This window comes from Chelmon rostratus, chromosome 18 (genome assembly GCF_017976325.1).
Source record: "Chelmon rostratus isolate fCheRos1 chromosome 18, fCheRos1.pri, whole genome shotgun sequence".
Classification (NCBI taxonomy): Eukaryota; Metazoa; Chordata; class Actinopteri; order Chaetodontiformes; family Chaetodontidae; genus Chelmon; species Chelmon rostratus.
The window spans coordinates 8,370,150-8,392,686 of NC_055675.1; the positions used below are offsets into that span (position 1 = coordinate 8,370,150).

General features: G+C 41.3%; 1 protein-coding gene across 3 annotated transcripts in view; it reads right to left on the reverse strand.

The window, feature by feature from the left end:
- Positions 1-22,537, reverse strand: part of pak5 (p21 protein (Cdc42/Rac)-activated kinase 5) — a 67,025-nt gene that overhangs the window by 29,897 nt on the left and 14,591 nt on the right. Inside the window, exons 1-3 of one of the 3 annotated variants that reach the window (XM_041958280.1) lie at positions 11,953-12,069; positions 5,535-5,758; positions 3,311-3,355 (exon numbers count right to left, since the gene is read on the reverse strand). In XM_041958280.1, coding sequence (XP_041814214.1) covers positions 3,311-3,355; positions 5,535-5,758; positions 11,953-12,007 — 324 coding nt within the window. In that variant the 5' untranslated portion in view covers positions 12,008-12,069. Of the gene's footprint in view, positions 1-3,310; positions 3,356-5,534; positions 5,759-11,952; positions 12,070-22,537 lie in introns of those variants that run through there. The other 2 variants (XM_041958282.1, XM_041958281.1) reach the window with 2 other exon arrangements.

The following is a 22,537-nucleotide window of genomic DNA, read 5'->3' on the forward strand; positions in this document are numbered from 1 at the left end:
GGGGAGAGTGTGAAGAAGGAGTTCAGAATGGGCCTTAAAGGTGAGAGGCAGAATCTTAAAATCGATCCGGTACTTAACAGGGAGCCAGTGAAGCTGCTGAAGAACAGGAGTGATGTGGTCTACGGAGGGAGTTCTGCTTTCTGAACCAATTGAAGTTTATGAAGACACTTAAGAGGAAGACGAGAAAGGATAGAATTGCAATAGTCAATATGAGATGTAATCAAGGCGTGAGTGAGAATGGCTGTGCTGTTCGGTGTAAGCAACAGGCGAAAACGATTAATACTGCATAGATGAAAGTATGCAGGCTGAGTAACACTGTTGATGTGTGCTTCAAAAGACAGTGTGCTGTCCAGGATGAAACACTTACTCTTAACCTGAGGGGAAGGAAAAACTGTGGCTTTGTCAACAGTCAGTAGGAAATAGATCTTATTCTTTTGTTGAAAATATTGGAAGTTTCTCTGCCCCTTCTAAAAGCCCAAACTGCACAGGACTGTACATGGCACAAGCAGAGGCCATGAGGCAGCAAAACATTCAACTGAGGCAGAAAATTCAAATACAGCTACTGGCAGAAGAATCTGCTCCCACTAAAGTTCTTTGCTTTTACATGTGCGATCTTTCCTACACAGGCTATTCTGTCTGTCCTTTACAAGCACCCAGACATCTAATATTGGCCTACAGTTGAGGAAACACGAGAAAAGAGGAGATTGCATTCACAGGTCCAAGCGCACACACACACACACACCATCATGGTAAATTACCTCCTCAGCTCTATAGAGGTCGGCAATTTGAGGGTGTCAAAGTCAAGGTGCAACATGAGACTGCCATTAATAATAGCCATGGCACTGCCCCCTGCTAGCGCTAATGAATGCAACACATTAACACACATGTAACCTCGTGTCACACAACAGCCCACCCACACATACGCACACGTTAGTGTGAAACCATCTATGTCAACACAAAACAAGAAATGCAATGTAAAAATCAAGATGTTTTGCACGGAGGGAGTCACAGCGCACTCACTCATGCACCACCACGCACACGCCACACACACATTTCAAATTGTCAGACTGCAAAAAGCTTTAAGAGCACAATGTTTAAAACATGGGAATGCTGTTAGGGCATGGTGTTAGCCTATACTTCTGGATTAGCATGTGTGCTGAGGGCTGGTGGGGAGTGGGTTGGGGTGGTGAGAGGGGGGTGAGATGAGAGCCAAGGCTTTAAGCAATACTAATGCTCAGCTGAGAAGAGCGGTCTGACAACAAGGCTACAAGCCTTGTGAATAAACGATGAGTGCACAAGCCAGAGGGCAGGGGTAGTGGTTATTTCAGCATGATGACCGCGCCGACCTAACTGCTCTACATATATATATACATGGAGACTGCTTCATTCTCACACACACACACACACCTTCTCCCACACACACACACACACACTTAGTAGACAGAGCTGGGGGAGTCTGCCAAGCAGAGGAAGCCTTATGTCAATCAAGTGTCAGGTCAACCAGGGGAGAAGTATATCAGTCCATGGGTGAGACACTATAAATAACCCAGCCCACCTTTGGAGTCAGGATCACACAGACACACAGACACACACACACACAGACACACAAACACAAACACACACACAATGGCAAAACATGCATGAACGCACACACATGCTCTCAATAGATTGACAAATACCACTAAAAAGGAGAAAAAAGCAACTTAACACTTAAAAAAAATCATCATAGTAATCTGGAAGTCAAACGAGTTTGAGTGTCAAAAGATGGAAACACGGGACATGTTTGGACTGAACACCAGGCCTACATTGTGCCATCACCGTCACTAAATTACAGGAAACAACGAGGCTTCCTCCACTTGCTCCTTCAAACTAGCACAATCACACACGTCTCACAGATTTGTTAGTTGGTGTTCTTTGCGTGCTTACTCCGAGTGAGAGCAACACATAATCCTTTGGAGTTGAAGTGACCCCGACTTCTAAGTAACATCAAACTATCTGCGATCGTTTTTTTATTGGTCTAAAAGATTAAAAGTAGAGCCCCATTCAGATGGTATTTTTTTTACCTGTGATTTTAGATCTGCATGCACTGATCAGTGATTTTAGTCTAGAGATTGTATTGTCTGTGATTTCCAGTCCCACAACTCCAGTAGTTACATTCCCAAATACCTGCTGTTTTACAGCTAAACTGTTGGTCGTCTTTTTGTTTATCGAAGTTCTTACACATGAAGATTTCTGGTTCCTTTTATTGGGTTTCATCACAGTAATGACTTGATTTTCCCATTGAAATATCCTTGTCTATGTCATACCTCTTGAAATATGGCATTGGCCCAGGAGCTGTTCAGAGCAATGACTTTGGTTACTGAGGAGCATGATAAATATTTTACTATCCACCGGCTCGATTATTAGTTCCTTTAATACTGGGCTACAAAATGATGTGACAGATATGGGCATGTCCTGTTTAAGCCTGTTAATTAAAAACTGTTGCTGCTGCTCGGAAACTTCCAAAACAGCTTGAGAAAACTGAGCACGGACTAGATGGGCTCTTATACGTATATAAGTTTATAGATGCTCATTTGTACAAATTAAAGTGTAAAAAAGTACGGCTTCCAAACCATCCAAACCAAATCATGCTTTTACAACTGAGAGACCACATCATGTTGGATTTATTTGATTGATGATTGTAGAGAGGAGAGGAGAGGAGAGGAGAGGAGAGGAGAGGAGAGGAGAGGAGAGGAGAGGAGAGGAGAGGAAGTTTTTTCCTCAGCCCGACTAGGCCGGTTTAGGTCAGATCAAGAGGTGGATCATAGAAAGGGTTCTCCTACCACATGCAAACCCTTTCTAACCTGCTTTCTACAGAGTGGTGGCCTACAGCGGAGTACAATCAGCTGTCATGGCAACATGCACTTCACATCTCAGCACCCATCATCATCACCATCATCATTATCATCATCACGATTATCATCGTCATTATCAATGGCACCTCCATAGCAAGGGGTGAAACGAGGGAACATGCCGCTACAGATAATCTCGTCATTTGTGGGGAGGCTCATGCGAATGAAGCAAAAGGAGAGTGGAGATGAGGCCTAAGAAAAGACTTGGCAGAGCGATGTAGTTATGTCATGTGTGGAGTCATTCTCAGTGTTTCTCCCTGTTCCTGCTGACACACTACCTCCACCTGAATGCATGGCAGCAGGCAGCGGAGGAGAGATGTGGAAACAAAAGTTGTGACTGTGTGAGAGCGACCAACAAAAAAAATAAAGAAGAAGAAAAAAGAGGGGGATTAAAAACAGAAGGGAAGAGGAAGTCATACTTTGGGCAACGGCGTTTCGGATGACCGGACTTTCTTGGGAGATATCTGTGAAGAGAGCAAGAGAATTATTTTCTTGTTTCCCCCTCTTCAGAGATATCTCCTGTGGCATATTGCTGTTCTCTGTTACAGGACTTTTGTGGATGTCTGATCATGTATTTTCCTGTCAGCGAGACCTGTAATTGGTTCCTCTGAGACGGATATATAAGTTAGCTTGGTGATTAATGCTCACAATAGTGCTTTTAGTCTTGCTTTAGATGTGTTCATACGCAGCAAAGTGCTGCGGTGCTTTGTGTCAACTTCCAACACAAAAAATGAGGCATTTGTTAAAAACTGAAGTGTTTATGGGGCGAGTGTTCTTTACATATTATCAAGGTCAACAAAAATGGTGTAAGCAGGTGTTGTAACACACACAGGAAAGGGTCCTAGATTTCAAAGCTGAAGGGCAGTGGGTCACACATGCAGTATGATGGGACCACAGACAGTAGAATGGAAGAGAAAAAACACCACATTTTTAAGATGTGCCCCTGTGAAGACCCCTGAGGCCTGATACAAACTCCAATACCTCCAGTATGCAAGAGAAGGGGCCTCAAAAAACAAACAATCAATAAGTTCTGCTACAACCCAGAGAAAGGCGCACAGAGATATTTTATCAGTTTGGTGTGTATAAATGACTATAATTAGCTACAGCCCCTTTTGAGTTGATCAAATGTGTCGATGTGATATGTTAAGAAGAACCAATGAACAACAACACATCAGAGGAGACACTCAGAAGGTTCAGAGACAAGAGGAGACACAGAATCACAGTCACAGGGGAGGTAAGAAGGAGAAATCACACAGCCGAATGAAAAAGAAACATCAGTTTGCATTAGGGTTTCTGAGATTGTGACATTATGTAATGGAAAAGTTCAATAACATGCTGCCTTTAAAGCTGCATTCAGCAATTTTTTACCAGTATGTGGCAGAAAGTCTGGGTTTATCAAGCTCTTCTGGCTAACGTATTAGCAAACTTTTTTCATAGTTACATAGGACACAGTTAATAGGCAATGCAACAAAGGCTGACAAGGCATGTTACAGTAAATGCTATACTATACCACTGTATGACCACTAGTACATTCGACACAATTATTTCTGTCTTTAGCTGCTTGATGCTCAACTTTCCACATTTCAACCCTGTCCTTTATATCAGTCCTCTGCCACTTTGCACTTGGCAGTGTTGAGCGTGCTGAGACTCAACCATACAGTGCAGTCTGTACTGTGGGCTGGTGTAGGGGAATTACAGTGGAGCCACATAACTAAACTTTGACTGCTACAAGCTGTAGAACCGAAGCAATGAGATAAAAGAACCGAGAAGAAACAGAGAACTGAATTGGCTGTTAAAGTGTGAATGTGTAACCTTTGCGAAACACTGGCTAATGTGGCTACAAAAGAATGCCATGCTGAATTTTCCATCATTTCTGTGTCAGCTGCTTTAAAGACATCGTCACTGGGCGACCTGGCAGAGAGGCAGTGGAAGAAGACCTCAAGCAGGAAAGATGTGAAACACGGCAAGATATGGTGGGCGTTACTTCTTGTTTTACTTTTGTTATAAAACCACTCAAATATGGCATGCTAAAATATAGTGTAACAGTAGCACAAGCGAGAACAGTCAAAAAGTCAACAAACTGACTCACTTTATCAGTTTGCTAATATTAGCAACTAAAAGCTGCTGGTCATACAGCTACTTTTAGCAGGGGTTTGTTTTATTGATTGTTTATTAATAGTTGTATGATCTTGCTTTAATTCATTCAGTGGTACTTTAATATCCCAAAATTGCCAAATGCAGGTTTAAAGCAACATAATGCACAACGGTATGACTATAATTTCATACACTAGGGCAATCTGATAGTGTTAAGTGGCCAGATGGCACTGGAGAATTATCTATTTTGCCTCAGAAAGAAAAACAACAACTTGTGTAACAAGTGGAGGATGGAGCGGTGAGATCCTGCAACACTGAAGTGAAAGATACATACAGAGCTATACAGAGTGAGAAGGCAAAAGTAGGAAAGTAAGACGAATAGTTTAAGAACAGTGGTGGGTAAAAAAAGGAATGTACAGATATAAGTTCAAACAGAGAGAGCAGAGGTGTGGGTGGGAGTGGGAGAGGAACAGAAGAATGAGGAAAGGTGAGTGATAAGTCAGAAAATGATCATGATTTGTCCCCATTTGATGTCCATTCACACTCTACCTTCATTGGTGCCAGCTGGATGGGGGTGATATAGGAGGGGTCCACCATGGGCTTGGGGCGGTTGGCAGTGTCCGCCAGGAGGCTCTGCCATTGCTGTGGCAGCCCGGTGAACTTCTGCTCCCGTGGATCGAAGCCCGTGTGGACCCGGTGCTCAAAGTTAGACGGAGCTGATATCTCCAGCCGTTTCTTCTTCTTGCCAAACATGCTGGAAAACCCTGGCAAACCTGGCAAACCAAAGAAGACAGCGGCAGATTAACATTCTTGCTACGGCACTGATTGAGTGACTTTAGTGAAATAAATAAACAGATGAAACCCATTACTGCACATTATCTGTAACATGGACTATAGCCTGAAAACTCTTATTTTGAAAGTCAGTGCAACTTTGAGAGGCTTGGCAATTTTGTTTTTCAGTCTTCCTCATTCTGTGCTCCACTTCAGCACCATGACCTTAAATGCATTCATATATATCTAACTATATATGGAAGATGACATGACATCAAGTTGAATGGGTGCAGAGTGTGGACGCAGAGTGTGTGTTATTAATCTAATTGTGCACTTTTCCTCTGAATGTACAATACAATATGTATATATGTTCTGTTGCACAAGCAAATACGCTTGTGTGTACTGTTCAAGGCTCTCTAAAGACGCCAATCAGTTCAGGGGTGAAAATTTGTCATGTATAAACCTCATTTTGCTTTACTGTTACTGTCATTATACCAATAATGGGCTCTATTTTTCCTCAGAGTGGACAGAGACTGCATTGCTTTAACTTATCGTTTTTTCTTGACAATAATTATTATTGCCACCATATGCAACTTTCCTTAATGAGAAAAATAATAATCACATTTCAGGTTTAACTGCATATGGTGTTCAGACTTTTGATTAATCATCCTCAGTATGAAGAGTTGTTTATGGTGAAAGCGGCTTGTGGAGTTGATAAGCCTGCCATTAAAAGAGGTTTGCACCCTCCTGCTCAATTTAACGGGCAAACCTGAACAAGCTCTATAAAAGTTGTTTATCTTGTGTAAAAATAAAGAATCATTTGTCGAGATCTGGTGTGCAGCAACACTTGGAAGTTGTCTAAACATGCCAAACCAACCATCTCTCAGCAGCCTTTCAATCCAATACTGAGCCATGCAGATGGCACACTGTACAATAAGGAACATCTATGAAGGTATTAACACTTTTATGCTACAGCAAACTGCATTACATTTAAGCAGACAATGTTAAGAGAGATAACTGAACAGATGATAGCCCTGGTTATTATAAAGTCAGTACAGCAATCAGTTCAGGCACAGTATAGTGGTGCCTGCAAGCTGCACAGCAGAAGTATCCCAGATAAGTCAGACAGATTGCCTGTAACTACCAGCTTTAAACTGAATGTTTGGTTATATTGTGCTGCCCTGTTATGTTATGTACTAAGCTCAGCCTCATAATGCTGCAGGATACAAACAAGGAAAGAACAAGCAAAAATGTCTAAACATGCTAGAAAAACCAAGTGTCCACTTTGATTATGTAACATAAACAACAGAAAAAAAAAAACTGATGCACTGAAGCGAAGAGAAAAAGAAGAGAAATGATGCCAAGTTAGGATTGTGGGTTTTTTTATGTAAGGTTTGATAGAGATTTAGATACAGTACATAGCTATGACCATAGGCACATCATGCATGGCAGCTGCTCCTGCCAGTGATTTTACTCCACTACCACGAGGTCCTGTTTGGAAATCCCATTGTGGTATTGGTGGTTTGGGTGGATGCATGATGTCCAGTCATAGCAGCAAAATGTCATGATGTTGTTGGTGTGGCAGTGAATGGAGACTATTGTCTTGTTCCCTTCTAGGAGGCATTGTCCTCAGACAAAAACAAAGTCACCCCCCCCACCCTTATTTTCGCTCGCCCCCTCTGTTATGGCTTTTGCACAGATGTTTTCTGTGCGAGTCCATACCAAAACATTCATTCATATGCATAGTACATGTGAAAACAAATGTAGGTGAACACATAAGAAGGTCTCAGTAAAATAAATTGCGGATTTAATTTTGCCCCTGTTAATATGAACATATGTACATGTAACACTGTGAGTTGGTCAAAACTTTTATCTCCAGATGAAATGTATTATTTCCAAATGTAACCTTAAACGGACAAGAAAAATAAATAAATATAAATATGTAATCATGAAAATCTTTCCCAATCATTTCCTCTGCTGCCCTGCAGGAGAGCAAGACAGACCAAATTAGTGGCCTCAAACAGGAAAGATAGAGAGATAGTTAGATGAGAGTGAGGCAGGGTATGGGTGGGGGCAGAAGATAAGAACAGAAGCAGAGCATGGTTGGGAGGATAAAGAGAGAGAGAGAGACATGAACGGAAAGAGGAAACAAGGGTAAGAGAAAGAGACAAAAATGTGAAGAGTCATGGAGAGGAGGAAGCTGAGAAGGCTTAAGGCTTTTGTGATGCATACAGCAGCACAATCATAGCACAACAGATTATTATGCAGCACACTGCTGCCTTTAGAAAGCTCAATACTGGATCAAAAAGGTGTTAAGTCATAGATAGAAACCTCATCCCACAGGCATGTTTACACAACTCTGCCTTCTACGCTGCATTCCCCCATCAGCCACAGTTTACACTGTAAAGTCTCAAGGATCTACTGCATCTACTGAGAGCAGAAATATGGTATTTTTGTAGTAAAAACAGAAGATAGACAGGGTTTATGTATAAATCAAAGCACATCATTTTATATTTATCATGATGGGATCTAAATTCATGTGGGCAAAATAGTGAGAGACAACTTTTAACTTGAAAACTGTGAGTCATGTATGAGTCACGAGTAAACTACATCAAAGTGCAGGATGCATCCACCAAGAGCTTCCACAGCAGCATATCACATTATGGCCCTGAAGGGATAAATACAGCTGCTTATAGAGGACTTTTTATGCAACTATGGTGGGATCCCATCCACTGAGGTGTGCAATTAAAGCACCGTATCAGTGGTTTTGCACAGTAAATCCTATGTGTGTTTACAACTTACATTTCAACTTATATTACGATTCATGGAGGTGGAGCTGTTATTTTTAAATGTGTTGTTCCAACCTTCCAGTGGCCAGTTGTTTTAAGTGCATTTCCATACACTCTCAATGAACGATGGCTGAGCATAGTGTGTTTTGGCGGGGAAAGCACTGGATTGTAAGGTGTGCGTCTCAGCTGAAGATTTCATTTAGAAAATGTAAACAATTTGGCAAAAATATTACAAAAGCTAAAACATGGCTGCATGCTTTGGCAATTAACTGGCACTAATGAAAGCTGTAAGCAAATATTTGTGTTAAACATGCAAAACCATTGGTTTTGGTCCAACACAAACTAGTGGTAATGTCTAACAGAGAGGTAGGTTATTTAAAGAAACACATGAGTGTTCTTTGTCTTTCTCCTGACCCATCACATGGTCTGATTCACAAAAACACATGACGTAAAGACTCTCTACAGGTGTCCCCTTAGATAACAAGCAAGAACAAATGCCTTCATCTTTTCCATTTTTGTGCTGAGCTGCAAATCTCTTATGCAATGCCAACATGTCACCAGCCCTTTCCACTTCTGGCTGGCGTCCACTCAAACCTGCACAAATCGACCCAAGGTTTCTGACCTTGTTACTATTTTCAGAGCATGTACACGAGCTGGCTTCTGCAAGATGAAACAACGGCATGTAGGCATTTACGCTGATTAGAAATGACATTCCCAAAATAAAGTCAACAAAGACAATGCCAAGGATAAAGCCGAAACACATCCTGGGAGAGGAGCAGTCTGACAGAAGGCAACGCTCAAATATTTTGTAAATATCGACTGCAAAGTTGTGTTCTGCAGTCACCACAGTGAAGCACACAGTGACTAAACAGGGCTTGATCGCCATCTTGCACTGAATCATCAGCTGACACATGCGGCAGCTGAAGCTCTTCTTACCTTAGAGCAATGTACAAACGAAAACAAAAATCCCATAATGCCACATCCAACTAAGAGCAAGATTTGAAGTGTAGCGGAATGGATAATTATACAAGTATTTGTGGTCTGTTCGCCCACTATAAGTCTGGGGAAGGTGGATGTGCTCCAGCCATGCTAGCTTTCATAAAACTAAAGACAACAATGAATTTATCTGCTGTAAAGTAAGCTGCAAACATCAGCATGCCCAACTAGCTAGTTTAATACTTACAACAGCAATCTTGGCATTATGTCTAAAGGCAAGCAGCACGTCATTAGCCAACTATATACATTTGTGCAGCCATAGGTTAATTTAGAAAAATACCTGCTCAAAAATAGTCTGCTGGAATAGAGCGATTCAATGGCAACAGTAGCTAAGCCAGGCAGGGTTCACTGAGCAGTTCATTGGCTTGAGCTCAACAAGAGAGATATTATTATTAAACTTTAATTTTATGACAGACAAAAGTGTTTTTGGATTCCATCTTTCACCCTCTCTGTGGTCTGTAAGCAGCTATGGAGTAGATGGAAACCCCTGACCTAGATGGTACTCTTAGGAATGAGATTATTAAAGGCTAGTAGGGCTTAAGTCGTCTAGGCCAAGCTCAACTGCTAAGAAACACAACAACACGTGCGCACACACACACACACACCGCTCAATGCAAGGAAGACAGCAGATGGAGGTGCATGTTTATGCACTCACACAATCTAAACTTACTCCTGCAGAGCTTTTAGCAGCTGCCCTCTCACTACAGTCACAACAGGTTTGGACTGAGATGTACTTGAAGTGTACAGGCCTCTGGGAATTGCCTCCACTCCGAGGCCAGAGGAACTACTTACTGCACAACTTCTCCTGGCTGCCACATAAGCACCTCTTGAGCTGTAATTTATGGGCAGATTGTAAAGCACTTTGTGAAGTTTCAGACTAATGCCTGCAAGGTTATTCCACCAAAGAGTAACAATGTCACACTGATGAGAAATTGTACCTGGTAATATATGGCAGAGATTATGAAACTCCATTAATCTAGGTGTGTAAGGCTGGAGTGAGCTGTGGTTATGTGTGTGTGTCTATCTGTGAGTCTGTGGCATGTGCTCACTCATAAACCACAGCTCTAAGGGCTCTAGAGCTGAGTGAAGCTTTGAATTACTTGAAATGCATATTGTTCTGCCACACAAATATGTACCCTTTAAATCTGTGAAAGCAATATTTGATGTCTGTCACTTAATTTGTTGCTGTTACGAGACACATCACAAAAATGCATGTACATGTACGCAAACCACTGGTTTAACATACTGCACACGCAAAACAGCAAGATGTTCAGCCGTGCATAGACACACATAGACACATGCGTATAATATTTGTTTCACACTCCACACACACAAATACATATCAGTACACTAACACACACATACGTAAAGGGGCTACTAGTTTCAGGGCAGAGATCCTGACTCCCAGGCTGATTTGTCTCAAAACCATCTGTCGCCATCTGAACCTCCACAGGCATTTCCCCTTTTGTACAACAACACCTAAACACACACACATAATTTCACTGGAACCTGCCCCACACTACAGCAAAATCTGTGCATGTGTGTGTGTGTGTGTTGGTGCCTGTATATATACTGTGTCTATTTTTGGTTCCTTAGCACTCTCCGGCAGCATGATGTATTCATGTGTTTTCCAAACTGCACATTAATTTTGTCTCCCTTAGATTGTAATTTAGAAGCATAAATTGGTGTTGAGATGAGAAACATTGACTCATGCACAAATATGGAAATATATTTCATACATAATTTAAAATACAACATGAAAAGGACACAAGTTCCCTCTGATAAACAAGTTGAGGGAGGCGTGATGTTCTCTGTTTCATTTGCCACTGCGGGGAAGAGGAGGAGTTCCTAATTTAATTAAAAGGTCAAATGTTTCACAGGCAAAAACCAAAACCCCATTGGCATTTTGTTCAAGGTATTATTCTTTTCTTCTGTTCCTGAATGCAGCTTTACTTGGTTTGAGTGACAGAAAAATGCACAAAGTGAGGCTAAACATGTTCCTCTGTCCGTCCTCATCAACAGTGTCTTGGTTCTGTTCTCGTTCACCTCTTTTGTCCTGGTCTGCTTTGTTGTGTGCTGTTCAATTCTGTCTTATTTGCATTCACTTGTTCTCTCCAGACCTCGTTCCTTCGGATGATTTAATTGTGCTCAAAAACTGTTTACATACGCATGCATTTCACCTTCCATTCCCGATAGATGAATTTGTACAGCAGTAAACAACTTCTGTTGAAGAAGATGCTTTTTAGCATTTGCAGTGTTTACGACACAATGAGAAGTTTGCAACATCCCTCATTCAAATCATGTTAAAAGACCAGGGATGATGGGGCCACTGCAGCATGTTATATCTCATCTTTGTACTCTTACATTTTCATTTCAACCCACACGTAAACTCATTAAGGCGCTGCTCCTACCTGGCAAAAAACGGACGGTTTCTTTCAACCAATCAAAGTGCTCTGGATAAGCCATGGCGAGACAGTCCAGGACAATCAGAGCTCCCTCAGATGTTGCGCTTTGATGTCAAATTACACTCCTGATAAATCCATTATGCACCTCAATTTTCTTTCAGCAAAACATGAAACAGTGAGTCCCTGCCCGAACCATGATTGCTGAATTATAAGCTGATGATTCCCTGGAGGAGCGACACTTCACTGAAGTTATCGAATTGACGAATCAGGTCAGATCCAGGACCCTCTGCAGCCCCCAGTGAGCTGCTACTACTACTGCTAGCCTGCTGCTGCTGCTGCTGCTGCTGCTATGACTCTCCCTGCCTGCATGCTCTGATAACTCCCAATGTGAGAAGCACAGGGCACAAAAAAGTGCCTACGCCAGCAGCCTGGACCAAGGCACGGCCAGACAGCTTAAGCCCGGACCCATCCCATTTCACTTTCATTGTTTGTCTAACTGGGTTTAACCAGCCGCATCCCAAACTGAGCACCCTCTGACCTTCACTGTCCTCCTCCCACTTGTCTGTCTGTCAACAGTGCTGCAAAAACAACAGAGAGAGTAAGTGTCCTCTGTGTTCCCACAATCCACAGGATGGTGTTTGTGTCCTGGCTGCCCTGTCAAGCACACAAACTCCCACCGATGCCAGCATGTGTGGATATCAACTTTAGTGTCAAGTGCTGCACCACCAGGCGCCCTATCACTGCCTCTTTCACAGAGAGGAAGACAGATAGTCTGACGAAGGAGATAAGATGGAAGAAAGAGAAGCAAACAGCTGGTCCAGTCAGCGGCTGTGACAGAGTCTGGCCATTTGCCGATGCTAAGGGGACATTCAGTGGTGGCAGCCAGGGACGGGCCCTGTGCTGAGGGCGAACACACACACAGACAAGCAGTGCTAGGCTGTCAGGATTACATTGGATGTATTTTCCCTCACAGACTAACAGACAGAGAGAGAGAGTGTGTGTGTCGGTGAGTGTCTACATCATGCACTCCATCATTTATCAGCTCACATCATATGAAATATTCAGTGGCAAACAAAAACACACACACAGGACAAATGATTAACTACCAGTCCACAGAATTTCCATTTTTTAAGGTCTTGATTGTTATATGTTTGAAAATCCACAAACATCAGTGCAAATGAGCTTTGAAACATAAGAGGAGGTAAAACATGTTGCACGAGAAATTTAAGAAATGACCTGCTTCTGTAACATCAAAATACCTAAACACTCTCTTCCTAATAATATATTACAACTAATACTATTATAGAAACAAATATTATTGCACAAACACTTACATATTTGGAATATAAAACAGCAAACTTTACAAACTACTCAGACCAGCATGGCATGATGTGAAACTTGGTTCAAGACGTGTAGTGGTAGTGGCCTAGTAATAGCAATAATAATAATAATAATGGTTACGCCTGTGAGACACAGGTGAGATGCAAGCCTGCACAGAGCCGGTGCAAACAGCTGCATAGATTAAAACAAGAGTGTATCTGTTGTGTGAGCTGAGCGAACAGGAAAAATGCATCTGATAAAGCTTGTCAGCAAAATTCCTGTCAAAACCAATCATACGGACAGCTGACGTTACCATAAAGACCAGGTTATGCTAAGACTATAGTAGTGATAATATTATAAAAAAATATAGCTGTAATTTATAGCCTATTATGCTAGTTGTACTTCTGTGGCTATTTAAGTGAAACTAAGAGTAATGTAATGAGCACTGCATTCGTCTTCACAGGCAATAATATTGAAAGGAAAGTAACTATCAATACGTGATGCTAGCAGTCTTAAATAAAATAAAAATTTTAAAAAATGGCTGTGGAAGCGGTATAACATTTAAAGCAAATGCAAGAGGCAGCATTAGGCCCAGTCCTTCATTATTTCTACATCTACTGGGTAGCATCTGGATAACTATCAGGACAGGTACGTCACATATAGTCATTTTATTTCCATAGTTATTTATTCTACAAGGAGCAGCTTGGCTGTGTTGGCCGCATCAAACAAGCTATGTAAGGTTAGATCTGGAATTAGTAATGATAAGCTACTTCTTTTAGTTTGGACCAGTGATAATGTTTTGACAGCAGAGCCAGCTCGCCGGGCTGATGAAGTGCTTGTAATTGGCCGGCCACGACAAAATTGTCTCAAAATTGGGCTACATTTTTGTAGTTTGATCCAGGCATTAGGGAAAGATACAAGTTTGAGTTAAATGTTGTAAAATGCAATGTATACTGTTCTTTGCCTCAAGTCAAGTTTGATTTTTTCCAGCATTTACCAAAACCACAATTTTTTTTAACCGATTGCTTTAAGTTGCCTAATATATATAGAACATTAGTCATACTAGTTGCCAGGAACAGATAACAGAAGAAATACTTTAATTGCCAACAGTTTGCTGTTGCAGACTATTGCATGAATGTAATGTTCAGAGATACAGAGTTGTCACCAATATCAGGTTCCAGTCATGGAATAATATGCACTAATGCACTAATCATATTTTGGGATACATGTCACATTATCAACACAAAAACACTCGTACAGCACCTCTAATGAGCCAGACTTTGCTTTAGGAGCAAAATCATTCATCAAAAATCATAACTACAATATTTAATACAGTGCAGGCCTGCAACTAACAAATATTTTCGTTATCGATTATTCTGATGATTATTTTCTCGATTAAATGCTTGGTCCTTAAAAAAACCCAACGAGAAACAAATAATAATAATAATAATAATAAATGCCCCAAATCCTCCAGTAGTGATCAGGGTGAAATCATCAAATGTATTACTTTGTCTGACTATGGTCCAAAACCCCAAAATATTACATTTAAAGTCATGTCCAAAAAATAAAAAATAAAATAAAAATCAAAGTCTCTGGAACCATCACATTTGGCATCATCTGATAAATGACTTAAATGATTCAGCGACTATTCAGTGATTATCCAAATATTTGTGTCTTATTTCATGACAACTGACCAAGCAATTAATCGACTAATCACTGCAGTGCTAAAATATATCTGGAGGTTGCCTGTGGTTTATGGAGTTTTGATATCAGCCCACTTGCCCACAAAGCTGCTTTAGCATTATGGGAAGAGGGAATGTGTTTGATGGTTAAAAGACTTGAGCAGCAGACACACCCCTCCACAAGTACTACTGGATATAAATACACATGCCACCTTCAAGGGTCTTATCCAGGCAGTCAGTCTCTCTCCCTCTCTCTCGTTCTGCCAAACACAAACACATGCAGAGGGGTAATGCAAGTGCTCTGGAGGTGGGGAGCTGCAGGGACAGCTGCAGACTAAATAGAGAAAGAGACAACTAGAATTATGGCAGTTGAGGCTGATTTGGCTATGCTAAGTACCCCACTCTTTAAAAGCATTGATGCGGCACCCTGCACACAGCTAATGGGTGGCTACATCATAACTGTCACAAGATGAATGCTTGTTAGAGAGATAAATGATAATATGATGATAATTCCTGCAAAGCATTTTAGTGCAAAGTACAGGCTGTCTTTGGAGGTGTAATGTTTAGCAACGCCACAATCACTGCAATAGACAGTCAGAGAATTTGTGAAAGGGAGGATATCCAGTTCAGACGCTGCCTTCCCTCACTGATCTCTCACTATCGAGTGAGGGGATCAGCTAAAGTTGTTGCTATCTCCTCCATGTGGTGACATAATGAATGAATAAAGCGGGGAAGGGGCGACTCTGGGAGGTACTGAGCGATCAGGAGAGTTGTCTAAATGAGATCTCTGCAGTCCTGAGGACAGAAGAGTGTGTGTGTCAGTCTGAGAAAGAATGTGTGCACACATGTGACCATGTGTATGTGCACAGCTGTGTGTCCCGGCTTTAAAAGCACAGAGAAAGAAACTAGAGCACACTAAAAGTGTCTGGTAGTGTTTCTCCTATTTTGTGAATTTTATGTTGATCTAAAGAGAAATCTCAGGGGAGGGTTCACAGTGTTTTAGTATGTCTGCCTCATGGAGAAGAGGACAGTGTTTTTACATGTCATTTGAGAGACCATGGTTTTGTTAAAAGGGGAATGGCTGACCAATGCTGTCCATCCATTTTCCACCACTTATCTGGCTCCTGTTCTTCTGCTGGACACTTTAGTTAGATTAGCCCACTAGATTAGCCCAGACATCCTTTTCCCCAGCCACATCCTCCAGCTCCTCCCGAGGCGTTCCCTGCCTGTATGGAATATGTTATCCCTCCAGCATGCTCTGGGCCTGCTTCCAGTTAGTAGTGCCTGAAATACTATCTCAGGCCTGCCTGTCTCCTTAAACGTGAAGCAGCAGCACTCCCAGATACCCAAGCTCCTAAGCCTATATTTGTTTACCTTTTGAGTTTTAGCTATTAGCCTCTTCTGTTTGTAACCATGGATGTACAGATAATCACCACTGGATTACTTTGATACTGAGAAGTTAGTTACTGAAAGAATAATGAGGAGAATAGTTTTTCTATGATTTCTAAGTAGATTTTGTATCATGTCTGTATGTTCAGATTTGAGTTAGGACTCCAAGAATGAGCATGATATTTGCAGAAAATTGCAGCAATCAAGCACTGATGGTTTTAAAGTGCCTTATTTGCCACCATGAGTTGAGTGCCACATCCACTACTGCAGCTCCAGCTGATGACCAAAATCATACAAAATCATAAGTGGGCCAAATCATCTGGCCAAACTAGAATAATTGACTTGTTGTTTTTAGACCGTCAGCATGCACCTGTTCCTTTCATTTGACACAGCATCTTCGCCTCATGTCTCGTGACGTTTACATACACCATGCTTTTCTACAGCCAACACTTAAACATGACACAGCTACAGGGTTTTTTAAGTGAAAGATTATGTTTTTCAGTTCTCCAGTGATGCATTGTTTCCCTGCAGCCCAACCCCCGGTCTGAAAGCAAGGTGTGAGATTTGAAATAATAACACAATGACAGAGACACAATAAGCTCCAGAGCTGACCAAAATGTACAATAAATAAATAAATACAACAGCAAGAAGGATTTTTATAAAAGTGCAATCAATTGTACACAATACATATAGTAGTATCTCTTCCCTTAACACCTGTGCTGTTTTTTTGTGGTTTAGTTATTTACACAGTCCAACATGCAGTATATCTTAGCCAACAATCAAAAGTATTTAAATGCATTCTGCACAACAGAACATTTAGAGTGATAAAGAATGAAGGAACAACCATTTCTCTGCTGTCTACATTATCAAGCACGTGAAAAGAAGGCTCGGCCATATGGTATTAGTTTCAGTGCCCCAGGGCTAACATCTGTATGCAGACATCGTCCACAACCAGACTGAAGAGACAAATCTTTCTTTTTTCAAAACTGAAAGAAGTCTTTTCACAGACTTGCCATATCAATGAGAAGCGGTCAGACATAAAGAGAAGGACTGGCAACGCTGCAGGGCACTCCGTGACTTTTTGTTTATGGTTGCATCTGGGTGTGTGTGTTTGTGTGTGTGTCTATGTGGATTTGTGTGGTGTCAGGTATTGATGCCCAGTGCGCCATGACCGTAGTGGATACATTCGTATAATGTCGGAAAAGTTAAGACGCTGCACAGGAAGCGATGGCAGATAAGATGTGATCTGACTAAATGGTCTCTGGTGAAACAATGCAACTTTCTCCTCTTTTCTATAAGTGCCCTTTTTAAGAAAAAAAAACCTATTAATATGTGTTACTGCTGACTGAACCTTCCCTGTTATTACCTGCCTGCACTGTACATATTTACTCACAGTGTAAAAATATCCAGCATCCTCCATTAGGTTTTATCACTACTGCTGACTTGCTCCAGTGCACATTATCAAGTATTCAAAAGGTGTTAAGAGCTACAGACTACAGCTAGCTATACTCCTGAGTTAACAGCCAGGCTAAGTAAGTGGTGTAAAGAAAGGTCACAAACCTCCTGAAGCACTCACACTTGGGGGATGACTTACAGTACACATCTCAATGCCTTTCTTTATTGGAACTGCTGGGATTAAGTGCCTTGCTTGACTCACTGTTGCCAACTAGCAAATTTAACCCAAACACCCTAAAGTCTCCAGGTATCTGGGATTTGATGATTTCAAGATGTACCGGTTGAGGTCATTAAAATAATGTGGAAATAATGGTTAAATACCAGCTAGGAGTATAAAAACTTTGGTTCCCAACCAAATGTAGTCTGGTTTCAACCTAGATACACTTACAAAATCCTCTCTTAGTGCGTATGCATGGCACAGTACATGCACAGTAGCTGTCCCTCTAATGAGGGGAACTACCAAAGAGGACAAAGAGATATTTCCATTGTCACAACTTCATAAGGAAAATCTGAAAAAATCAAATTAAAAGCAAATGGCAAAAAGTCTACATCAGAGCCAGAATGTGTCTGCTGATCAGGAAAAGTGTGTGTGATTGTTATCAATCAATAACTTATCATACATGGAATTCTTTTGAGGTGACACAAAATAATTTTTTCCCTTTATATTCCTGTTAAACATACATGATTTGAATGTCAGTTTTCTGCTAATTTGATGTCAATATGAAATGGCATGTTTACTGGAAGAAATATATTAAAAGAATACTGTACATTAGTGCTAATGATTACTATCTTAAAGAAGCCATTAATCATCTTTGACCATCTGGGCTTGAAAAGTGACCCACAGCCTACAGGTCCTGACCATTAAAATATCTGTACTTCCTGCTGGTGGTTCTCTGGACTAAAAGCACTCTGTTCTTTGAAAGCCTCCTCCTTTCCACCCCATTATCTACACAAGAATGTTAAACCCTGCCTTAATCGTTCATTATTGATAGCTCGGCAAGAAGCCTTCCCTCCTGGTGTTATGGGAAAATGGTTAAGGCTGAGATGTAAAAGACGTGGGTTGGGGATTTGTGGAGCCAGCCAGTGCACGGTATGGCAGCTTGTATACATGTGGGACGTATTGTCAAATGCTCTCCAGCTGAAAACTGCTGGGGCAAGGTGTAGCGTTAAAGTGGACGACCCAGCACATTTCCTGCATGCTACTGCTAGTGCGTGGATAAGGAAGTGTGTATGTGTGTGTGCGTAAGCCAAGGTGCTTACTGAGTAGGAATCCGCTCCTTAGCTAATGTCACTACACCTGTCAAGTTATCCATTCTAGCACAGCGTATATGCAGTTTACAACAGTACCATGAGAAAACCTTTATTTTTGAAACAACTGCCATGGGATTTCAGTGGCAGACAAACAAAGGCCTCTCATTTCTAAACATCATCGTCAATCTGACGGTTGAAATGAGTGCTTCTCTTGCAGATTTTACTGTATCAGATGTAGCTGTAGCTAGCTAATGAAGCTAGCATCATGCTAACTTCATTCGATGGACGAAAATGGCTTCTCAGGCGGACTTAATGTTTCAAGCTTAGACCCTTGATGGCTACATACATGATCCCGTACTGAACGAAAGAGGCTGGTAACATTGGTAAAAAGTCAGCATACTCACTCGAGACAATTCATCTTGGTGTAATGCATTCCATATTCATATAATGCAATCCATATTTATTTGACAAATATAATGTTGTCTTTGATGTTAAGTTATAGCTGAAATGTAAAGTGACAGAGCATCCAGGACAGGATTCCACACATTGGGGAAACACTATATCATGGATGTGCTATTGTGCACAAGGCCTTTTTGGTTATTTTTCAGACAATTCGCAACTCCACAAACTATAGTTAGCAAATGAAATGTTCCTGGCTGGCCTTGGAAGTAATGCTAGGTTAGTACAGTAGCTAATAAGCTAGTTAGTTGGACATGCTAATGCAGGCAGCTTATTTGAGAGAGGCTATACACGCCGTTTAATCCTTAAATCCTCTCTTAAACTTTAGCTAATGTGTTTTTGGTTTTTGAGAGGCTAAAAAAATACACCCTCCAGACTCCTTAAATGAAGCATGTGAGGAATCCAAAGCTTGATAGGCCTGCCACCAATACTTACGATTGCTAAGCTATGATCGAAAATTGCCATTTAGAACAAGAGTTTAGGGAATGGTCAACTGACAAGCAAGACATCTCTTCATTTGACAGCTTTTGTGTCTAACACAGACCTGTGAATCAACAGCACAGGTTCAATGTGTGAGACTGGCATGGCAGGGGTCAAGCCTCTGTAAAGCAAGGCTTGCTATTTATGAGCTGGATAACATGGCTCTGACAGCATATCAATCTCTCACATTTCAGCCAAGGACACCAAGAAAAATGTCAGCTTTGACAGATGATGCAGCCTGGGATTTTCACCATAACAGCGGAGGACTATCCAGTTTACACCACTGCTTCTAGTATAACTATTAATCCTCAGAAAGCCACACACATGCAGCAGAGGCCCCAGTGTGACCTCGTTTTAAAGAGTGAAGGGTCATGTGATCCTGTACTTGTGACAGAGAGGAAAAGATAAAGAACATGAGGAAACAGGGGAATAATGAGGAGATAGCTGCAAGCAAGTGGGTGAATCAGGACATCTTGATCTTGATTTTGCAATAACCTGCTCCATGTGCACTATCTGACTGACTACACTGCTACTACTTCCTAAATAAATCAACAATTTGATATGAAATGCTACTATCAAATAATTCGCATATAAACCCAAGGCTACATCCACAATAGTATGTTAGGTTTGCACCTAGTAGCCACACTACTCTGGCATTTTAGAATCTCTAAAACAGAGATTTATGGAAATGCTAATCACCCCATTTTATTTTGAAAACTCCAGGAATGCATTTTAGTCTGAATGATCCGAAACATAGATTTTTAGAAACGACACGTTCATTAGCCTGCATGATTTGTTATGCCCAATCACGCAACCCTTTTCCAAAAGAAAACAAATTACATCAGCCCTGATCATGGATGTGAAAAGAAAGAGCCTTAACTACCATCAGTTCATTGGACATACTGTTGATAATGAATTACAGGCGTTGCTGACCTTGTTGTCTATGCTAGCAGCTGTTATGGAGTTAAATCCTGCATTTTATAATGCTACGGACGGGAGGCATCACTCAATCAATTTTCAACAATTCCTGTGTCCGGCAGCATTATCAGCCCTTCATGGAGTGCCAGTTTGGATGAGGCCAGGAACAACCAGTCCCTGGTGGGATCATTTTATCAGTGACGTTGCGGTTCCTGAGGAACGGTGCGAAAATGTTCAAATTCGCCTGAACAAAAATGAGGGCTTCTGTGGATGTACTTCCAAAACTAGCTGAGCCCGAAGTGAAGGACTTTTTCATCAGTCATAAATGTTGTGTGTGCGTGTGTGCGCATGCACGTGTGCATGTGCACATATGTAAATAATGGAATCATTTTAATGCATCAACATTTAAAAGTTTGTTAGTATATGATAGCTTTGGTTTACACATTAGCCTAAGCAGCTAATTTGTTGTCTTTCTGGATTATGTGAAGAGCTGTCACGTATGTTCTCCTGTCCTGATGCCCAGTGTACATGAATGGTCATATGATATGCATTTTCAGGCATGTTGGTATGCACAGAGATTGTTTCTGAAACGGGCTAAAATGCTTGTCTCAACAGATGTCTTAAAACGCCATTTTAAAATGAAAACGTATTAGTGTGAACGTAGCCGAAGTCATTTGAAACGTTATGTTAAAATAATAAAAGAAACTCCAGCAGGAAGGCATTAGTAAACACATCTGCAACTTCTCTACATCACAGCAGAACTGCAACCATAGCAACATAAACAAATCTGGGCAGATTGCTGATCAGTCTCAAATTACATTAAATTAAATGGTTTCATGATCTCTAAATTAAAAGTAATGTTGGCTGATTGCATTGCTGGTTAATTGTACTGGTGTAACAATACACAAACACACACACACACACACACACACACACACACACACACACACATACATACACAGAGCGGTATTTCCATCACTGCTGGGGACATTACACAGACTTACATTCATTTCCTGGAGACCTACACTAACCATAACCATAACCACTACTTGCCTAACCCATTCCTTAACCTTAACCTAAACCTCAGCCTAAACCTACACACAACTTTAAGCCAGGTCTTCACCTAAAAATTCACTGACTTACATTATAGGGACTTGGGTTTTGCCCCCATAACATAGACATAGTCTACACAATGTGATTGTATAAACACATTTATGTCTCCACAACATGAGTAATACATGTCCACACACACACACACACACAATACAAGGGGTTATCTCAACAACACAGCCCAGTATGAGTCACAGCTCCACCATTAGCCCAACCATGGGAGAGGGAAGATAAGTCTAGCCTACAGAGTAGTGATACTTATAAAACATTGATCAGACCACCACTACCATCTGTGAACCAATCACTTGCCTTCCTCCCCTCTTAATCTCTTCCCCCTCCACTATCCATTCTCTCTGTATGATGCTTGCATCCCACTGCCTCCTCTTCCGCCCCACTTGTCTTTAGCTGCGAATGGTAGATGGGAGCTTATACCTGTTGACCTACATTAACACTATCTTGACAGGCCTGAACAGAGGAGGTTGCTTCTGTCCTATTTGAGAGCACAGTAATGTATAGGAGATGGGCCA